At 38.3% G+C, this 21955-nt stretch overlaps 2 protein-coding genes across 4 annotated transcripts in view; one reads left to right on the top strand and one right to left on the bottom strand.

Annotated features, from left to right (window-relative positions):
• Window positions 1–9275, bottom strand: part of TRAPPC12 (trafficking protein particle complex subunit 12) — a 73355-nt gene extending 64080 nt beyond the window's left edge. The window contains exons 1-4 of the mRNA XM_070955116.1: window positions 9192–9275; window positions 8368–8436; window positions 3983–5204; window positions 1094–1210 (exon numbers count right to left, since the gene is read on the bottom strand). Coding sequence (XP_070811217.1) covers window positions 1094–1210; window positions 3983–5197 — 1332 coding nt within the window. The 5' untranslated portion in view covers window positions 5198–5204; window positions 8368–8436; window positions 9192–9275. The remainder of the gene's footprint in view (window positions 1–1093; window positions 1211–3982; window positions 5205–8367; window positions 8437–9191) is intronic.
• Window positions 9276–9454: 179 nt separating this feature from the next.
• The window catches only part of EIPR1 (EARP complex and GARP complex interacting protein 1), a 61939-nt gene continuing 49438 nt past the window's right edge, over window positions 9455–21955 (top strand). For 2 of the 3 annotated variants that reach the window (XM_070955098.1, XM_070955089.1), the window contains exons 1-3: window positions 9455–9578; window positions 12734–12817; window positions 21030–21162. In XM_070955098.1, coding sequence (XP_070811199.1) covers window positions 9537–9578; window positions 12734–12817; window positions 21030–21162 — 259 coding nt within the window. In that variant the 5' untranslated portion in view covers window positions 9455–9536. Of the gene's footprint in view, window positions 9579–12733; window positions 12818–21029; window positions 21163–21955 lie in introns of those variants that run through there. The other variant, XM_070955106.1, reaches the window with a different exon arrangement.

Raw genomic sequence — 21955 nt, 5'->3', positions numbered from 1 at the left:
TCTGTGAAGCCATGATGCTACCTGGAGCTCCAGTTTCTCTGGCTAACACTCCCTACACGAGTGCCCAGACTGCCCCAGCAGTAGGACACTCATGAACCCCATCAAGCATTCATTCACCCAGCTGCCTTCTTCCCCAGGTTCCCCCATATCAACCTTTCACCGTTTGCTGAAGCAGAAACAATGTGCCACCTTTGTTGTCTTCAGAACGCTAAGCTGTCTTTATAAAGCTGTGCTCCCTTCTGCAAGCCACATTGTCTTTCCAAAGACTTTCCAGAGACAACACATATTTACAAAGACAGTGCTGTCTTCATACCGCCTTTGGAAAGACAGCGCAGCCTCACGAAAACAATGCAGCTTTACAAAGACTGTGCAGACTTCAGAGAGCCTTTGAAAAGATAGCGCAGCTTTATGAAGCCAACATGACTTTACAAAGGCTCGGAGAGTCATGTGTAGGGAACATTTGCCAGTAAATCTAGCTTCGAAAAAAAGACAGCAAAGGTAGCAAGGCCAAAGCGGATGGGAGCAAAAGGTGAAAGGTCAGTGCAGGGATCTGGGAGAAAAGGCAGCTGGGTGAATGAATGCATGTTCGCACTTGCTAGGATAGCTGAGGCTTCCCAGGGCATGGCAACCAATCTCAAACCTGCTTGCACCCAGAGTCATGGTTTGAGATGGGCAGCTATATAAACAAACAAACAAACAAACAAACAGAGAATTACCTGCATGTGTACAAAAAATCAGGAAAGACCCTTGAGATGGCCTAGTGAACTTTGCAAATGATGTAGCTGCCTCAAGCAGCAGGTTCACAGAGGTCTTTGCTCTTTTTATGAGGCTAACATTCTAAAAACCTGATGTACGATACTGTACATTATTTCTCATAGCCACTATTTTATTAATGGGAAAACCTTTCAAGCAGGCATTGTAAGAATGCCTGAAACACAATCATAAAATTCTATAGGTGCCCATTTTCTAAATCTGAAAATGCAGATCCTGAACTGAATTACTTTCAAGACATTTTAAAAAGACTAAACAAGATCTTTAGACTGTAGCTAGACACAAAGAATCATAACTCAAAAAGAAACACCATATTACTTACAATCAATTGCTTTAAGCCCTGAAAAGACTGCTCCACAGAGTTGGTATTGAGAACTTGTCTTTTCACTGCCGCTTGTTCACCAAGAAAGCGGAGCATTAAATCTTTAACTGCATCACCCTAATGGGAAAAAAAGGACATAATATCCAGCAAATATTTTATTTTTATGTACAGTATGTATTTATGTATGTATGTATGTATGTATGTATGTATGTATGTATGTATGTAATGCTTGGTCATACAATCCATTTATGCGAAAGGAAACTTTTGTAGATCATTACAGTGAAAATTGAAAAACATTCTTTTAAGGAGGATACTTATCACCTTCATGTTCTCCAACACAGCTTATTACCTCACACTGGGTTTAGATTCTTTATACTAAGTCCTTTAAATTTCTTCAATTAATATTCTCTGGACTAGGTTTAGCTGATTTCACTAAAAGATACTGAGAAGACACAGTAGAAGTCTAGAATATTACAAGTCTGCTCAAACACTACTTTGTAGTTAATAATAGTTACAGGGACCAAGGTGGCCAAAATAACAGTAGCCAATCTACCTTTTGGAGAGTGATGAGGTTCTTCATTCTATAAGGAAATAATGGCATGGGTCCTGATTAAAGACCTCATCTGTCTTTCTAGTTTGATCTCAGCAGGTTCTTACCTGCCTTTTCTTATGGCCAAAATAAAAAGACTAATTACATAGTTCTGCTCCTGAGTATGTGGTCTCTCTTCTCCACAGGATGCCGATCTATATCAGAACATACTGTGAGGGGAAGGAACATTAATCATTTGGCCCTGGTGGGTTTTCAATGCAGATTTGGCCTCTGTCGTTTTCACTGCAAAAGAAAAAAAAAGGTTCCTCAAAATAAAAAGGAACATTTTAGGCATTGACCGTGCAATCTAAACTGGGACCACAGCAAGGGGGATAGGATTAAATCCATTTTAGGAACCTAAGCTTTATTAGATCCTGCACATCTGTGGCCATCTATGAAGGAGAACTGTACAGACAATAGGTCATTTCTAGGAAGTCTGGAAATAAAATTTATTTCACTCAGGTGGTACACAGAAACTTTCTCAGAGCCCTTCCTGGTGAGCTAGGCCAGGGGTGGGCAATTGTGGCTCTTTTACAACCTGTGGACTTCAACTCCCAGAATTTCTGAGCCAGCTTGGCTGTCTCAGGAATTCTGGGAGTTGAAGTCCACAGGTTGTAAAAGAGCCACAATTGCCCATCCCTGAGCTAGGCTAAGGATGCTTAAATTGATTTTTCTGGCCTTTCAGTATTGTTATCCGCCCACTTGTGTTACAGTATGATAACACCCCCCACCCCAGAGTTTGAGGACCAATGACTTACTCCTCCCAATAGGCTGCCAAGTAACTGATGGCAGATGCAATAATGGCTGGATAGGGTTGTGTGTTGTTAGGTGAGTAGAGGTTTGCTGATGTGCATGTACAGTACATTGAGGGGGAATGGACACTTTGTTGACAGGCAAGAAGGAGGAGGGATGTGGGAGACAGAAGCATAGAAACCATGATCGGCATGAGGTGATATGGTGGATTCAGAAGGATGGGATGCACTCAGAGATATCAGATTGGCTGACTGAAAGATTCTGATCCAATCTCTGGAGGTTGTGCAGGTCTGGATGAGGAGGAACAGGCTCTGCCTCAATCCTGAGAAGACAAAGTAGCTTCATTTTTGGCCTCCTAATTCCAGAGACATTCTATGTTTACTTTTTAATGGGATTGCACTTCCAAATGAGACTAGCATGAAATTTAGGGTTCCTCTTGGACTTTTTGAGCTCATGCTCAAAAAGGAAGTGGCAGTTACATCCAAAAGGATCTTTGTACAATTACATCTGGTAGTTCAATGAGCTTGTCTCTGGATCGGAGAAGTTTCAGATATTCACTCATGCCTTGATCAACTCATGATTGACTGTCAGCCCTCCCAGATAAACCAGGCAGGAAACATAACTAGATGAACCAATTCTACTTTGTTGTAAGGCAACATTAACAGAATCTTGCAAGTCTGAAAGCACAAACTTCCTACCGACCACTTTTAACTGTCTGATGCATTAAGGTGGGTCCATTCTAAGTTTCTTTCTCTGACTGTTAAGCCATTGGAGACTACAACCTGTCTTCTATGATCGTTCCCCAACACCATCCAAAATCTTTTAATTTTGCTTTGTTATAAGCTGTCCAGAGTAGTCATGCAATCAGGTGGACTCAAAATTTGAATATTAATTTTTATTGTGAGCTGTGTTACTAGCAGGCAGCTGATCTATTTTATGAAGAATATTGTGAATTCAAACCTTATACTGCCAATTTAAACATTTACAATTACAAGCATTATTTGTTTATAATTATAACATGACATTGTTTCTCTTAGTCCTAAGCCTATTTAAACTATTTTTCTGAAATTGTTACATGTCATGATTACTATCACAATAAATTTCATAATACTATGTCCCAAAGCAAAATAATGACTCCCTCAAAAAAGGAAACATATTTTAAGTAAAGATAGCTCAAATCTCTCACATTGGTTTCTACAAACCTTAGGAAGCTTCATCCCTTGTGTTTCTCAGGTTTAGTGTTTTTGCAAATTTCATCCCACTTTGGTGAAAAACAAAAACACTGTACAACTGTTTGAATTTTTACTTGCTATATTGTTTGACAACCTTGCTCCTTTATTGATCCATACATAACTACTTGCCAAGCAGCCCAGACTGGAGCTCCAGATTGGATGGGCTCTACAGACTCGTAATTGTTATCCATCTTTAACATTATTTTTAATGGAAAGGTGGAACATAAGCAACATGTAAAAGTAGATACAAAATGGTCTGTGTTGGAATTTATTAGATAAGATTTCAAGTGATTAAAAACAACAGAGGATTCTCACCTGAATATTGTCAAAATGTAATCCCGGCATGGTCACATTCTCCTTGTCTATGAAAATATTATTATATGGCTGGGTGGCTACTGAAATCAACACACTCCTAGTTGCATCACTAGGAAGCCATGCATCGTTTCTTCTGTCCATCTCACTCATGTTCAGCACAGAGGCAAAAGGATCATCACCACCTTGAAAAACAGCTTGAATCTGGGAAAATGGCTTTGGAGATTGAGATATTTCTGGAGAAGATGCAGATTTCCCAGGTTCTGATCTTCCATTTTTAAGAGTATATTTATGTTTAGCAGAGTCATGCAATTCCCCAACTGTTATAAGAGAAGACATTTGTTCGGGTACAGATGTGCTTGCATTGGGGTTACTGACCGAAATAAAAGATGACGTAGTAAAGGAATCAAAAAAATCAGAAGCTAATGTGTTATTACTAATGGCTTCCCCAAAAAATTTGCTTAGGCTTGGGCTAGGCTGAACCACCTGTGGATGAATTTTCAATGGAGTCTCACTTACAGTACCAAGGCTGGGTGACTTCACCATTTGAGGCTCAAAGCCATCATGTAGAAACTGTTGCTGACCAGTTGTTTGATTTCCCTGGCTAAAGATGGTACAGATAGGAATAGGTTCTGAGTCAACTGGTGATTTAATGACAACTGGAGTAGAAACAATTTCCTCTGGTTTGCTTTCATCAACAATGTTTGATGGAGACTTTAAAAGTTTGTCACATTCTGCTTCCAGTTCGTTTTTTGCTGATGTCTGAATCAGATTTTCATTTAAAGAGGACTGATAGTCAATTCTCGAATCAGAAATACTTTTGGCAGTAGCTTCAAGTTTTGTGTCCTTCTCATTTCTAATTACTTCGTGTCTCTCTAAAAGCTCCTCTTCTTCTATTGCTTCGGTATCGTTTGCTTCAATTTGTTTGACTATTTCCTGCAGGCAGCCAAGCTCACCAGTATCATCTTCACTATTATTTGGAGAATCAGATATCACAACACTCTCCATCATGTGCTCACTAAGTTTGTCTATGAAGTTATTGGAGTCTTCTGCAATGTTTTCATTTTCTTCAGATGCAGATTCATCTCCTCCCAGGTCAATAGTTTCTTCGTGGAACAGAAGTTCCTCAGAAGCTTGCTGTTGGATATCACAAATGTCAGCCATTGCATTTGAACTTCTTACTTCAGTGTCTTCAATATTTCTTTCTTGTTTTTCCATAGTTCTTCTACATAAAAAAGAAATTGCTACTGATCACTACTACATATAGGATGATTTATGCATAAAGCAACAATATACACAGCCACTGCAATAATTAGAACACTGTTCAAATTATGAAACATTAATATCTTCCTAACCCCACTCCCAAAGTATTGTGCTGCAAGGCCTTATCTTTTGCCTTTGCCTTATCTTTGCCTTATCTATATACTGTATTCTACTTGGTTGGCTTGCAATGTCACAAATTCAGACTTGGACAACACAATCTCTACCTTCAATGCATAGACTGACTATCTTTCCTGCAAGAAGAGCTGATTGAAATGTTTTCTAGTGGAATTCCCATCTATCTCTGTATACAGTCCCTAGGCTTTGACCAAGTAAAGCAAGTAGTAATCAATAGAATGAAGGACATGGAGTTCCAAGAAATAAACAGGGACAGTAGTAAGTAGGGACAGAATCAAACAGGATGTGTGGGAATCAGCAAGATATCTAAATGATCTGATCTTCCCAAAACAAAGAATAGCTTTCTTCAGAGCCAGATTTAACATTCTCCCCTCAGCACTCCTCCAGGGCAGGTATAAGAGAACACCAATAGCAGAACAGGTATGTATATGTGGTAAAGGAGAAGTCAAAGATATCTCACATGTTTTATATATAATCATTTACAATGATTTTTTTAAAATGTATTGTGAGCAGCCCTGAGTCTTCGGAGAGGGGCGGCATATAAATTGAATTAATTAAATTAAATTAAATTAGATTATTGTACTGTGAGTTATACAGAGTTTATAGGTCAGTGTATATTCTCCCCTTATTAGAGAGATTGCCAGGGAGGGCAGACAATTTCTATGTAGGCTTTCTCCTCTAGGACTCAAACCCGGCTATCACGCATGCAGTGGCAAAATTCTGTGTTGCCACAAAGTCCACAAGACAAAACTTGGTTACAGAATTATAGCTGTCAACTTGTGCCAATTTTTTGGCTATCTCTAACAATTTTTGGAAAATTATATTTACTCACATACGTATTGGCTCTCCATTCACATAAACTAGGGAGTGACCCTAACTGTTTGAGAACATGTATTTTCTTAACAGGGAAGTTATTATCCACTATTAATGTCAGTACTATTTTTTAATATATTGTAAACAGTGATGTCTATTACTAGTCTATGACTGTAATAAAGGTATATTCTATTCATTCTTCTATTCTATTCATTCTCTGTATTCAGAAAAAGGGGAAAGGAGATTGTCAGTGGCCAAATTCAGATGCAGACGGACAAAATAGCATTACAACTCTGAGTGAGGAGGAATAGAAGAAGAAATGAAAACTTAAAGTAGACAAGAAGGGAAATCCTGCATGAGAAGACTTGGATAGCAAACACTAAATTGAATGGAGTTAAGCAGGCAAATCTTAATAGACTAAACCTCCTGTCACTTAAGCAGCACATTAAGACTTCAATTATTTATTTATTTGTTTCCCTCTTCCCAACTCTTTTGCAGATTCAGTAGGTGAAACAACAATCAGATAAGAACCAGAAAGAACAAAAAGGCATTTAACTTGAAATATAAATATAATAAATTCAGACACAATAAAAAAAGTCAATGACAATTCTGATTAACAGCTGAATTTAAGAAGGACCATTTAAGATGGACCAGAGCTGAATTTAAGATGGACCAACTGAATTTAAGGGGGAGGGGGGGAGAGAGAGAGGGGGGGGAACCAAACCTAATTTATAACAACCTCATTCACTATTTTTTGAAGTTTTAATATGCCATGGTTGTCAGCAAAGATGTCCATGAATATGACCTTTGTCATCCATCATGGCTTTGACAAACTAAGGTGTTCATATTATGGTTTTTAAAAACACAAGGACTAAACTGTGTTAGCAGATTTATAGAAGTCCTATCAGTACCACATGTAAAATACCCTACTAATTATGAGAAAAGTGACTGGCACTTTTGGAACATTTTCACAGTGCATCATAAACAAAATGGTCATCACCAGGTGGTCCATGTTGACTTTTCATTGTCCATTCCATCATGGATAGAAAGTCAATTGAGGCCATCATATAAAACTTTATTAAAATAGAAAAGGTCAACATTTCTGAACCATGTCAAAATCCTTAATTTTACCTGTGTCGCATTCAGTATTCTCTGTTATTTGGCATATTGGTCCAGGTTATCTGAGGAACTGTTTCACCCCAATGGGATTGACCTATTCTACGCATCACAGCAGAAGGGTCATACTATGGACCTCACTGATCAAGGAATTCTCTCTGGCAGGATCCAAATGAAGAGCATTTTCTGTTATGCCTCTCACACTCTGAAACATTGTGGTCCCCAAGATCAGATCCACACCCTTCCTTTTGGCTTTCCAAAAGAGCTTGAAAACCTGGCTTTTGCCAATTGGCTTGGGGCTCTAATGGGGGGTGTCGTACTGGAGGTGGTTAATAGATTGAGATAAGATTCCACTTCTACCCCATGTGCATCTTGCTCCTTTCCTTGCCTTCTTTGTTCATTTTAAGTAAAATTTAACATTAATATTTATTGTCTATAGAGATTCTCAATCATCCAGGTCATAGTTGTCCCAAAGGTGCTTTTTCAAGAGGCAACTGGACTTTCTTGTTTTTCTTTGAAGACGTTTCACTTCTCATCCAATAAGCTTCTTGGATGAGAAGCGAAACATCTTCAAAGAAAAACAAGTCCAGTTGCCTCTTGAAAAAGCACCTTTGGGATGATTAATATTTTTTATTTTAATATTTAATATTTTATTTTGTTTTACTTGTAAACAATCTAAAGTCTGTTCATGAGATAGGTGGCATATATATTTAATAAAAAAATAAAATTTCGACAAGTTTGCCACAAACACAACTGAAACTTAGTGCTACCTCAAGCATATTTGTTTTTCAATGCAAATTAGGAATTCTATGGTAGTTCAGAGACTACCTTGCAAGCCAACATCCCACTAACTATGATATACATGCAGTGTACTGACTCACACTCAGGATATATGTAGGCAGCTATCGAAATGCATGCAGGAACAATTAATACATTTTTAACAAGATAAGTCTTTATGATGAAATCAGAAACAGAGTGCTTCTGCAGAGAACAAAATTAGGAACCCCCATTATATCTGACATTTTCATTTTTTAAAGAATGGATGTACAAATTAAACATACCTTTTATGTTTGCTCTGGCAAAGTATGTCTCTTCAGGCATATCACTTTAACTCTGTCTCAGGAACCCATCTGTAAAATAGAGCATTTATTATTTTTCTAAGGCTACCCTGTTTTCCCCAAAATAAGACATCCCCTGATAATAAGACCAATCAGGCTTTTGAGCACATGGCAATAAGGCCAAGCGCTTATTTCAGGGTTCAAAAAAATATAAGACAGGGTCTTATTTTCGGGGAAACACGGGTACTTCTGTAATTATCAAGAGGCAAAGACGTCAAATGAATCATGAAGATTTATCTATGAATCATGAAGATATTGTCTATGATTGACACACAGTTTTATAGATAACGAGTACACAATTAACATTAAGACACATTCACTTTGAAGCAACCCTTCTTATCCCAGGAATTGCAGTACTCCTACCCACTTTTGAACCCATTTCCTTAGAGACGAGGAGATAATTCTGTTTCTCAGCTGCAGATACTTGCATTTTTCATGCCTGATTTTCTACCCTGTTAACTTCAAAATAACACCACCATCAACCAAATAACTGAACAATGCTGCACCTAGCAGGAAAAAGGATAGGTGCTTTTTTTTTTTTTTTTTTTTTTTTTTACAATGTCTGGGTTTAACGTATCGGTTTGTTCTGTGTTTGCATAAGCAGCTCCATTCAAACCTAACAGTGACCCAGGTTCCACTTAAAAAGTGGAGTGGGATAATATAACCCATCTCACCCGCTGTTGGTGAAGATCCTTATTATATAAGCCACCTTAAATGACCAAAAGGATAAGGGGGAAAAAAAACAATCGAGGAGGATATTCCCTCACCTATCCCGCGCTTTACTTCCAATGACAGCGGCAACGACGTCCCATCTAAACTACGGCAGAAAAACCGAACATGTAAAGAAAAACCTCTTCACCGAGTACGCCTGCGCAAGCAACTTCCCTATCGACCCAGTTTCGTCTCCTTTACGTAAAGGAACGTCTTCAGCGCACCACTCCTTTCCCCGGAAGTGAATGAAGTACGGGGGCCGAAGTGGACCCAAAGCGTTTTGTTGTAGATTCGCTTTCTTTCCCATTCGAAAGAGGCGGCAGGGTTTCCCATCGCGATAGTGTTTGTGCCGGGGCTGTGGGTGGTGGAGGAAGGTGGCGGTAGCTGACGCTGCTGCAGCCATGGAAGATGATGCTCCCGTGATTTATGGGCTGGAATTTCAGGTAAATCAGAAAATGGTGGATTCGGATTTTTTAATGGAAAAGGGAGTTGTTCATCACAACAGATTTTATTTTTTTTTCTAAATTTTTGTCTGCCTCCCCCTGTAGTTGTTTAGGAATTGGACTGGGAATAGGCATGCACTTTCAATTTTGGATACCTATAGGATGGCTTCGGTGCAAGCCTCTTTCAACGCAACAAATTTTACAGAGTTGCTGTTCTGGGAGAAATTAGTGCAAGGAATGCTTTGCAAATTGCCTAAAGGAAAAGTGGCTGGTAGATATGACCAATACATAAATAAATCAATTTACAAAAGGCAAGTAACTATCAGCTGTAAATGTAATGAAATCTATGGATTCGTTAATGTGCTAAAGCTGTGAAACACATTTCATTAAAGTATATAAGTCCAATATCTCTTTTTATGTATGGTATTCCAAATGAAAAGACCTGTATTATAAATCAAAAGTGCCCTGTGTGCCCTATTACTTTTAAGCGAGTCTTGTTATCCATGAATAACATAAATAATTTTTCATGAAGTTGGGTTATACTATATTTCTGTAGACTTTTCTGCAGCTCTTTCTCTAATATGGCCTGTGAAAGAAACAGTGGGATATTTTTAGCATTTTGCACTTTTGGAATAATTAGTGTGTATTATTGAGTCAGCATTTATGATTTACAGTTTGGGATAGTCTGAAAAGGTTAGCAGAAATCTTTCTGAGAATAATATAAAGCCACCAAAAATAACTTTGAAAATTATCTAGAGAAGATGCCTGCGAAAACAAGATCATTTTTAGCTGCATAAAAGTGCACAATGAAATAAGCCTACTGATAACAAATTGTCACCAAAAACAACTAATCCTATAGTTTATGTTTAAATATACATGAAAGAATGCAGTTTTGCCATTTAATTATTTCCATGCCAAAGGATTCACATTCTTTAAAAAATCAACTCTTATATTTATTCAACATTGCATAGTATTCCTTAATTCCAAGAAGAATGATATTTAATGCTTCTGTTAATAGAATCCTTTGAGTACAGTAACATCTTGATTTAGTGGGCTGCCATTTAGAGAACCCTAACTCACAATTCAACCCTGATCTACAAATATTTTCTTCCACCAGTGGACCTTGTACATAACGGATAAAATTTCCATTAAGATAACCCACCAAAATCCCAAAATGCAAGACTGTTTCATCTGAAATCGTGCAGACTAGGCTCTTAACTGTGCCTCAATGGACTTAAACTGATATCACTCTGGTCTAGGTGGAGTACCAAAGATTGCATGTATATAGGCAGCCGCAGTCCTCAACTTACAACAGCAGTTGGGAATTTCTGTTATTAAGTGATGTGGTTGTAAAATGAGGCTGTGGGAGATGTGCCAGTTGGGAAGGAATTCCAAAGACTGGTCATCACCACCATTCAGTGCCATTGTAACTTCAAATGGTTGCTGGACAAATGGCTGAGGACAGTCTGTGTAACGTAGGCCTGTAATCCTAAAGTATCAAATCCTGTAACTCAAAGTTACCTACTAGGGCTGAGTGATTCTTGGAGCCCACTACAGGTAGTCCTCAATTTACAACAGTTCATTTAGTGACTGTTCAAAATTACAATGGCATTGAAAAAAGTGACTTACAACTATATTTCTGAGTTATTATCTTTGCAGCATTCCCACCATTATGTGATCAAAATTCACTTGTTTAGCAACTGGCTCATTTTATGACCATTGCAGTGTCCCAAGGTCATGTTATCCCAAGGTCATGTGATCCCTTTTCACAACCTTCTGACAAGCAAAGTCAATGGAGTGTCCAGATTCACTTAACAACTGGGTTAGTAACTTATCAACTGCAGTGATTTGCTTAACAACTGTGACAGGAAAGGTCATAAAATGGGGCAAAACTCACTTAACAAATTTCTCAACATAAATTTTGGGCTCAATTGTGGTCATAAGTCGAGGACTACCTCTATTGTATTTGGATCTTTCAGGCAGTTATCTCTCTTGAAGGTTTGGCCCCAGCCAGTTCTGCGGTCTTTTCCTGGCCTTCTGAGTGTGCATATGCCTACCCAGAAGATGTTTATGCCAAGATTGCCTTAAAGCACAGCAGTCCTGAGCATCTTCCTAAAGGAACTCATAATTGCTTCCACTTTGCTAATTTGTAAGCATATGGCTATAAAAATGCCTCTAGTTTTATCTGTCTTTGTAAGAACTTCGGTGGCTACATTCCAAAGCTGCCTTCTGTGAAAGAAGTCCCACTGAAATAAACTGATACATCTTTTGAGTAAATATAATTAAAGTTGGGTTTTTATTTAGAAATCAGTAATGTCTGTATCTTTGGTTTAAAGAAATAAGCTGACTTACAAGTTATAAGGAAACAAAAATGATTTCTTTACCTAAGTTTTAAATCTCTTCAGTACTGAATAGCTGTATTAATCACTCTGTTCTCAATTAAAGTCTTCCCTAACATTTAAATTAGCAACCACAACTATTCAGGAACTGGTTTAGGTGTCTTACTATAACTCTTATATCTATCCTCTTTGTTTTAAACAAAATACTTGACCTGTAGCACTGTGCTAGTTATTCAAAGGTGCATTTATATTGTACTTCATGGTGAATGGTTTATAAATACTGCAAGTAAAGCAATTGAACAGTCTTGGAAATGGTGGATGGATTTTATTTTTCCAGGCATACATTTTATTAGCTATATAAATTTCAACGGGAGTAAGATTAATTTGGATTGAATCCAATTCTGTATGTTCTTCAGTAAAACTTAAGTTTGTTTGTTTGTTTTTAAAAAAAATACATCTGATTGTTTTTCTTGGTCAAAAAGTAACATTAACATTGCACTAACATTAAATCTTCTCTTTAAATTTCCCTTTCTGCAAAATATTTAACTTTGAACATCTGTGTAGTTACTCTCACTTTCATGCACATTTCCCATAAATGAAAGAAGAGTGCATTCTGAAAATGCCTTTTATACTTTTTAGCCATAAATCAGCTTTTCATGCCAAAAGATAGAAAATAAACTCATTTAGAATTGTATTTCAAAAATACTGACGTATGAAATATATTTTAAAGAGTGTCATAATGAATGATGTCATTTACTTTTCAAGACACTGAAATGTGCTGGATATGACTCCATTTGTATTTTCCACAATTTTTAGGCACGAGCACTGACCCCGCAAACTGCAGAAACAGATGCAATACGATTTCTTGTTGGAACTCAATCTCTTAAATATGATAACCAGGTAAACTTGCATAAATCTTGCATGAATGTAAAAACAGAATTGCTTTTAAAGCCTTTAATTGAACAATAATTTTTTTCTTCCCAAATTTTAAAGAGAACTTTTGTTTATAAAATTAGGTGTTGTGTGTTTTGGGAGACCAAAAAAACCCTGTTTGTGGTAATAGTTAATACTTGGCTTAAAATGAGATTTGCAACTAAGACTTGTCTACATAATTAACACGTAACTGGAAACTCTGAGAGAGACATTCAAGGACAAGATTGGAACTTTAGTGGATAGTCAGAAGTGTAGTGTTAGAAATACCTTGGAGGAAGAATCATATTAATTTGAATGAGTGGATTCCTTTAGAAAGTAGCATCTTTTGCCAGGACCTGTAAAAATCAGCTAATTTTATCAGCAGAGATATTCAGTCTCATATAATGTCTGAAAACGTTTTTTCCGAACTGTTTTCAAAGGGTATCTGGTCTTCATAGCATTATTTTCAAGGGGCGTACAATATGTCTCATGTTAAACATCTTATATTTTTTTGAACCCTGAAATAAGCACTTGGCCTTATGTTCGGGGAGGTCTTATTATTTTGGGGCACGTGGAGCAAGAAGGGGCTCCTCTTGCTATCTTACCTGATTTCCAGCTCTGTCTCCCTAACCCTAACCAGAGGAAATGGTGGGGACTGGCTGCGCATGCATTTAAATATTTTCGGGGAGGGCTTATTTTCAGGGGGTGACTTATTTTAGCACATGCGCTCAAAAGCCCGATTGGGCTTATTATCAGGGGATGTCTTATTTTCAGGGAAACAGGGTAGAGGCAAAAGCAAAATAGTTCATGGCTAGAGTTGTTTAGGAATTATTATAAAATTCGAGACAGGCAAAGTTTGAGTATTTGTCCAAGTAATTTCATAGGCTTAGAAAAGCTGAGCAGGCTCCTCCCTCCAGTAGGACAGATATTTATTGTTGCAAAGTCTTGGTACCCATCCTCAAAGCAGAGTATTTCATACTAACAGGGAGATGAAATAGATACTATATTACAGTGATGGCTAACCTTTTCTGGACTGAGTGCCCAAAGCGTGAATGCATGCCTGAGCAAATGTGCATGTGTGCACCCAAACCCCCAAAATGCAATGTGTGCATGGCCCTGTGCATGCGCCCCATCCCGCATGTGCATGTGTACACCCCCCCGCATGTGCCCTGCCCCCTGTACCTATGCATGCAGCCCCCCGGATGCGCCCCACCCCAGTGCTTGCGCATCAGAGACCCGAAGACCAGCTGGCCGGCGGGAGGGGCATGCGCAGTGGAGCTGAACTGGGGCAACGGCTTGCGTGCCATCAGAATGGGCGCTGCGTCCCACTTCTGGCATGTGTGCCACCGGTTCGCCATTACAGCTATATTATATCATATTGCTATTGGATGTTTTAAGGGAAAACCAGGTATTAGGTGCTGTGGTATGTGATAGCCTTATGTCTTAGATCAGAGGTCCCCAAATCCCAGGTCATCAACCGGAAGTGGTCCATAGCCTCTTAGTAACTGGGTCACACTGAGTGGCAGCAAGTGAGCGACCGAAACTGAAACCATTCCCCTCTTCCCTTTGACTGTGGAAAAATTGTCCCTGGTGCCAAAAAGATTGGGGGCTACTGCCTTAGTTAATATGTTTATTTCTTCCCAGCAGCTGGTTATAGATCTACAGTACTTGAATCAGCTATGTTTGTATGTTAGCAAATAATTATGTGCCTCAGTTCCCAAAGTTATTCTATGCTGTCAGAGGGTACCAAAATATTGCCGTGATTCAGACTTCCTGGTTGTATCTCGGCATTCTACCAATAATTTCTCTTTTTCCTACTCCTGCTTCCCCCTCTTATGTGTACCAGCATTAATAATTGAGGTGTAGGGCACTTTCCCTGGATGCTAATGAGCAGATAGGGTTAATGGCCTTTGGCGGTGCTTGAAGCGATCAGCTATGGAGTTGGTGATTAATCTATAAGAAGTGTCATGAGCCTCTATCACGACTGCTTATAATTTAACAGAACTGATCTCTCTCAGCCTAGGTCAGGCAACGGTGGATCTTTGTACATTTCATGGCAGATGGCGGCTTGACATCTAGGTTGCAATTCAGCTCTCAGGCGAAGAGCTATTGTGGGTGGAATCCCTTGAAGGAATCTTAACTCATAAAGCTTTGGATTGGGGAGGGGAGTGAATTTCAACTGCATTTAGCTCATTAATATTCAGCTATCATAAGCAAGCTAGTGAAATTGGAGAGTGGAGGGGATAATCAAGGAGAATCCCACAGCATCTTCTGCTTTAATGCTGTTCATAGAGTGCTTGTCAGAAAATAAAACGTTTTGTGGGGTATTCTGCTATATAATTAAAGTGGGGGGGGGAGGGAAGAATTGCCAAGACTTGCAGTCCTGTTTCCATTCATGGTATAGGATGACGTTTTTTGCTTGTTTATTTTATGGCTTGAGATAATCGAATTGGGGGCGAGGGGGTTTGCAGTGTCTTGCAATATTGTGTTGTATGGTTACAATACACTTAAAATATCTGCAACTTTCCATAGAATACAAATTTGGTTTTTAAAAATTCTATTGTACTCATACTCTGGAGGGAATGCAGTATTGCACATCTGCCAAGAAGAATTTTTATCACCTGGTCCAGGGCTGTTTTGGTTTTGGTCTTTCATGGGAACTATGTCTTTTTTGTGAAGACTTTGTAAGAGTAGTTGGACAGAGTTCTTTAGGAACTAGTTTGGGTAGCTGCCTTTAAAAAGGCTGTAATTCAACACAACCCTGTCTCTCCATTCCTCACCTTTCATGGAGACCTTACTACTTGTCCTTCCACTTTAACATGGATGGAGGAAACATCATTAGTCTAGGAGAGTCAGAGAGAGAAAGTGTGTTGCAGGAAATCCTTAAAGTCTATGGTTTTGACTTCAGCTACCAAGTTGCATTAAGGAATTAAGGCAAAAGAAAAGGATTTAGTAAATGAATTAATGTCTGATGCACTTCTTCTTAGTGCTGACCTGAGAGCAGACTAATAATTCTTTTCTTACCCTGCTCTTCTGTAAGGATTTCAGAAAAGAAAACAAGTTTATGAATCATAGATCATTAAATATTAAAAGCCTCTTTGAATAGGTGGATTTTTTCTAAGTGCATTTGAACATGAAAGGAGAAGGATATATGCTTTCTCTGAAACAGCCATATCAGAGCTTTGGTGTCACTATGAAAAAATTCTAATGCATGTAGTCTATTAAATCTCTAAAGCAGGGGCCAGAATTCAGAAATTATTTCTGGGCTCACGCTTGTACACATGGGAGGAGAAGGTAAACTGGTCCAGATGAGAAATTCATGGAAAAATTGTTCAAAATATATTGGTAAAATTTTGGGAGTAGATAAATCAAGGTTTAGCAATAGTAACAGCAGAAAGACTTTTTTTAAAAAAAATTCTAAAGATAAGCTGTGGAGCTGGAAAGGTGCTTAGGGAGAAACAAGAATTTAATTTATACTAAAAAGTGTGCTTAAGTACTGAATGAAAATCTCCAGGCTGAACACTTGTTGACTAGCTTGACATGCTCAATTTGTATCCCAGCTTAAGGTGGACCAGACGTTAGAATGAAATGAACCCAATATCTAAATGAATGTGATAGACTACTAACCAAAGTCTTCATCAAGCTAAGAAACAAACCCTGAGGAAGATATGGAGGAGAGAGGTGGGAACAAGACAACACTAGACCCAAAATCCCAGACTTTTAAATATTGTTTCAATAATTCTGAGCTAGAGGTTTTAAACCCTGAAGCTCTGGAGCCCTATCTAGAGTTTCAGAGGTAGATGATCAATTATATTCTCAAAGAACCCTCTTTACAAGGATAATTGTTACTGATGAACAGTGACTTTACTTCCATATATCTTCTGTGTTTGGCCTTTATGCTCCTCTCCCAAATGACTGCCTGAATCTGTATCTATAGATTTCCTACATACAATCCTTGATCTACAACTATACCTACCTTCTCCGATATGTACAAGCTTGAGCCCAGGAATAATTTTTGAGTTCTGACCCCTGCTCCATCTATAGAGATTTGATAAACTACATGCATTAGGAAGTTTTTATAGTTTAACTCATAAATTATAGTGGCCTTTGAAAGGGTGCTTTATGGCCTGTAAAGTACATCTAGCCATCATAAAATGTAATGCTGTTTCCCCCCCCTCCTTTGTCATCTGGGTGCTTGGCAACCTGTTTGTACTTACAACCGATTGCCAAGTGCCTCACAATCAAGTGATCACCATTTGCAATCTTCTCTGCTGGCTGCCCTAGAAAGTCAATGGCGAAGTCATCCAGGAAGGTTGCAAGTTGCTGCCACCTGCCAAGAGGACTCTTAAGGGCTGGCTGAAAGAACTTCCCTGTGAAGGGATCTGAATTCCTTTGATGGGGTAGAGAAATGCATCCCATTGAGGCATTCCCTCTGCACACAGAGGGGAGTGAACTTTGGTGGGTTGGAGAAATGGGGCTCAGATCCTGAAGATCTTGAATTTCATTCCTTTACCCCACTGAAGCCCTTCCCTTCTGTTCATGGAGGGGAGCTGACATCCTTCTGCAGGCAGCTCTTTCAACCAGACAAGAGGGAGGCAAAACCAGGAATTTCAGCTCCCGAGCAGAGGTATCTCCTTTCTCTGAAGTCAGCATGGACCTCAATCTCTGGGATCATGTCCAATCAAATAGCAGTCATATTTTAAGAGCAAAATAATTCCATGTGAAATAAAATATTACTCGTACCAGCAATCTGATCAGAATGCTCTTATAAGAAATGAGCTTATCTGGCTTTCATCCTACAGAATGTTGCTGCTGGACCAAAGATGGAAGCTTGTCAAATATCCCCTTTAATTCTTTTCATGTCTCCTCACTAAATGGGTGCAGATAATAATAAATAATTATGGTTTATCGCACAGTCAGCCAGATGTTTAGAATGGGTTTGGCATTTTTATCTACCTGTCAAGTCCTACCCAAGGACCCGGGATAGGCAGATGTTGATATTATATGTGACAATATGTTTAATACCATTGAATAACAACATCTGCCTATCCCGGGTCCTTGAGAAGGACTGTAGGTGGACAAAACTGTCAAATCCATCTAAACATCTGGCTGACTATGCAACCAACAAAAAGTCCTCCGGAATGTATGACACACTATATCTAATAATGCTTGTCCTTAGGGTCTGATGTAGTTCTGAATCATCTTGCCAGGGGGAGGAAAGCAGCTGTGTCTGACTTTGAGGGACCCGAGATAGGGCAGAAGGCACTTCTAGTTTATGTGCTGAATGACCCTCTTTATATGGTTAGTAGGGGCACATAATACATGTTGGTAGAGCAAATTGAATTTTGATTTGTAGCTCACCTTTAGGGAATCAATTTCACTGCCAAGGAGACTGCTTTATAATTTCAACATGAGGCTTCTTGTTTTCTAAAGGAGACTGTGAGAGCTAACAGATGAAGCAGCCAGCTTGGTAGAGTCTGCTGTGCTGTATTGTTTCGGCAGAGAAGTTGTTGAAGCTGTGCTTCTTTTGCTAACCATTGGCATTTTTGTTTTTACAGACATGCTGCTTAGTTAAACATTGACCAACAATTTTGGGAGAACATCTGTCTTTTGATGCTGGTCCTGACTTCTAGAGCTTGCTTCTGGCCTAAATTGCCTCCTTTATTATGTGCCTGAGTAGGAGAAGGAAATGAAATAAGGGTTTTGTCTCAGGATAGTAAATTGTATAAACAAATCTCCAGTAGCTTAGGTATTTCCAGACTTCTATTGGACAAGAAGATACTGGCTGGAGAAAATATTGTTTCTTTCTACATGTTTTTCTAAGCTAGTACTTGTATTTCTAAGACAAACTGAAATAGGCCATGCAATGTTTTCTGTAATATAATAGGTGGACTAATAAAAAAAAATTAAATGTGCTGAGGCTTGCTTTGATTTCTGTTTTTAGAGAGCTTTGCATTGTTGATTGCTGTTAATATATGTTACATATTTTAACTGTATTTTTATTTTTGCACTTGATGAAACACATTCCTTGCATGAGAAAGAAAAGACCTGGGTAAAGTTGTTAAAAACTTCCATTAACTAATTGAGCAGTAGCAGGCTAGATTTATTTAGTTACTGAATTTGTACCTTTCTGTCCAATCAGAAAATAGGACTCAAGGGAGAATATAAGATAAGATAAGATAAGAAGAATATTTTTTTAAAAAAATTAAAATACCTTTAAAAGCAAATAACAGTAGTACAGCAGTACTGATTACATAAGTTACTATTTATAACTTCAGCATTCCAAATGTGTCTCTGAAAAAAAATATTTTTTCACTGCTGGTATAGTGACAAGACATAGGTAATGACTGGATTCCTTTGGCAGGGAGTCCAAAATTTTCAGGGCCATTTTATACTTTCAAACCCTCACTCATATTCCTGGTGAATATACAGAATATTTGTTTACAGTTGGATAGAGAGGAACTTCCCTTGAAGGTCTTTAAAAGTTTTAGGCATTGGTTTATTAATGGTAAATTCCAAAATTTGACAGCGCCTCTCCTGGTGATTTTCTACATATGTTAAATTGCAAAGGGCAGAAGAGTCCAAGGGCTGTCATATTGAATTCCAGCGTCATGTTCTGAAAGTCCTTATCTGAGAAGAAGTGAGCTACCTTAAAAATTGTTCTCAATACCACATCCCATCTAAGTGACTCAGATGGATGCCAGAGTGGATGGTATCAAAGTCACAGAAAAGCCAACAATCTAGTTTTAAATGTACATCATTCAGAGAGGCACTAAAACACTCTCCAGAAGCTAACTTGAAATGAGTTTAGAGAAGCCATATAATCCACAATTGGGATGTTTCCCCAAAATCCAGCACCTTATTCAAGAATGAAATACTAAAGAGTCTAGTTGGTAGCATCCATCCAGAATAGTGAAGTATAGGATGGGGATTTCTTGCACAAACAGTTAGTTACAAGTGGTTTATATCTTCCTGCAGATCTAAGTGTAATTTGGTTTTGACTACTTAAAAAGTTGAACTTGATGCTTTGTAAATACAATACGAATAAAAAATGGCTTGCTTGGTATGATTACCATCATAACATTTAGTAAACCAGTTGCCCTTTCAACTGCTGGTGAATTACAGCTACCAGCAGCCTGAGCCAGTACTGTATTGACAATAATGAGAATTGCTTTAAACTTCTATTCAACAGTATCGGGAAAGCCTCAGTTTCCTCTCCTGTGATGTGACTAACTCCTCTTTCTTTGAATCACCCAGTTCATTTCATTACAACTAGCTCTCTTGAAAATCAGGGAGCTTAATTTTCTGCTTAGTAGGAGAGGGGATTCATAATATTTCCAATTGCGTGAAACATTTCCATGTTCCAGGAGCCAGTCAAGATCATTTTCATGTTCCAATGGTGTAGCAGTTACTTCTTACCAGGAAATGCTAAGATAAGAACCTTATCTTTCTAGGAGGCATCACGTTTTGAGCTTCTTCTATAAGAAAAAGAGGCAAGGCAACAAGATGGTAAACACATTTTGAGCTATCTGGGAAAGGGTTAGTTCTTCCTCTCGTATGAAAGTTGGTTTGAGTTATGATAATCTTTTCCTAATGACTGTCTTCCATGATAAAAGACTAGAAGTAGATTGTGGAAAATGTGTGTTGCAGCATCTTTAGCTGTATTAAGTAATCTTGAATATCTGAATGGTTAGTCATGTTTTAAATGGTGTAGAAATTTGTATAAAGGGTTAGTAGAAATACTTCATAATCCTATTGGTTATAGATGTTTTATTGTTTTATTGTTTTATCTATTTATCCTGAAGTTGAAAATACTAATGTTCATATTATAATGGTGTCAATCCAGGAACTTACATGAGCTACGGTGGCACAGTGGTTAGAGTGCAGTACTGCACTCTAACCACTGCTGACTGCCGGCTGCCTGCAATTTGGCAGTTTGAATCTCACCAGGCTCAAGGTTGACTCAGCCTTCCATCCTTCTGAGGTTGGTAAAATTAGGACCCAGATTGTTGGGGGCAATATGTTGATTCTGTAAACCGCTTAGAGAGGGCTGTAAAAGCACTGTGAAGCAATATATAAGTCTAAGTGCTATTGCTATTACTTTGTTTTAATGATAGGTATAATTCATGCTGTGTTTCTCTGTCTTGAAAATACTTTTAAATTAAATTAAATGTTTATTGTTCTTGTTTTCAATTTACAGATTCACATCATTGATTTTGATGATGAAAATAATATTATAAACAAAAATGTTCTTCTGCACCAAGTTGGTGAAATTTGGCACATAAGTGCCAGTCCAGCAGATAAAGGTGTATTTGCAACCTGCTATAATAAAAGTAAGTGTAATTTTCTTCCTGTTATTATTTCCATGAGAAATTGGTAGCTGGTTATTTGGCAGCATATGTACAATTTCTAACTGTTCCTATTTATATAAATTCTTCTTACATTTAAAATTAAACCACCCTGTTAAAGCATACATTTGAGGAAAAAAACTGAGAAGTTCCAATAATTGTACAAACATAAAACGTGGGGTTCGAAGGGACCTTGGAGGTCTTCAAGTCCACCTCCTGCTTAGGTAGGAAACACTATACCATTTCAGACAAATAGCTGTCCAGTCTCTTCTTAAAAACTTCCAATATTGGAGCATTCACAACTTCTGGAGGCAAGTTGTTCCACTGATTAATTGTTCTCACTGTCAGAAAATTTCTTCTTAGTTCTAGGTTCCTTCTCCTTGATTAGTTTCTGTTCATTGCTTCCTGTCCTGCCCTTGAGTGCTTTGGAGAATAGATTGACTCCCTCTTCATACTCCCTCCTATTTAAGCAATTACATATATCTAGAGAGGAAGAGGAAATCCTCATGGGATTTCATGAATCTGCAATGAGTTTTCTGTATCAATCAGCTATATACTGATATGTAAAATAGTGGAATCCAGTGTCTATCCTCAGCACATGCTTTCTACCTATTTTCCTGGCCAAGAGAAGGTTGGACGGGGAAAATAAAAGTTTGTGCTGATTCCCCCGTTTTTAAAATGCATTCTATAGCAGCAGTCCCCAACCTTTCTGGCTCTGGACCGGCAGTGGCGATGGTGGTAGGGGGGGAGAGAGAATGGTTTCGTGCACATCCTCCGC

This window comes from Pituophis catenifer, unplaced genomic scaffold, assembly GCF_029215685.1.
Source record: "Pituophis catenifer annectens isolate HBS135680 unplaced genomic scaffold, rPitCat1.0.hap2 SCAF_1, whole genome shotgun sequence".
Lineage (NCBI taxonomy): Eukaryota > Metazoa > Chordata > Lepidosauria > Squamata > Colubridae > Pituophis > Pituophis catenifer.
This window is presented reverse-complemented; position numbering and strand designations above follow the sequence as displayed.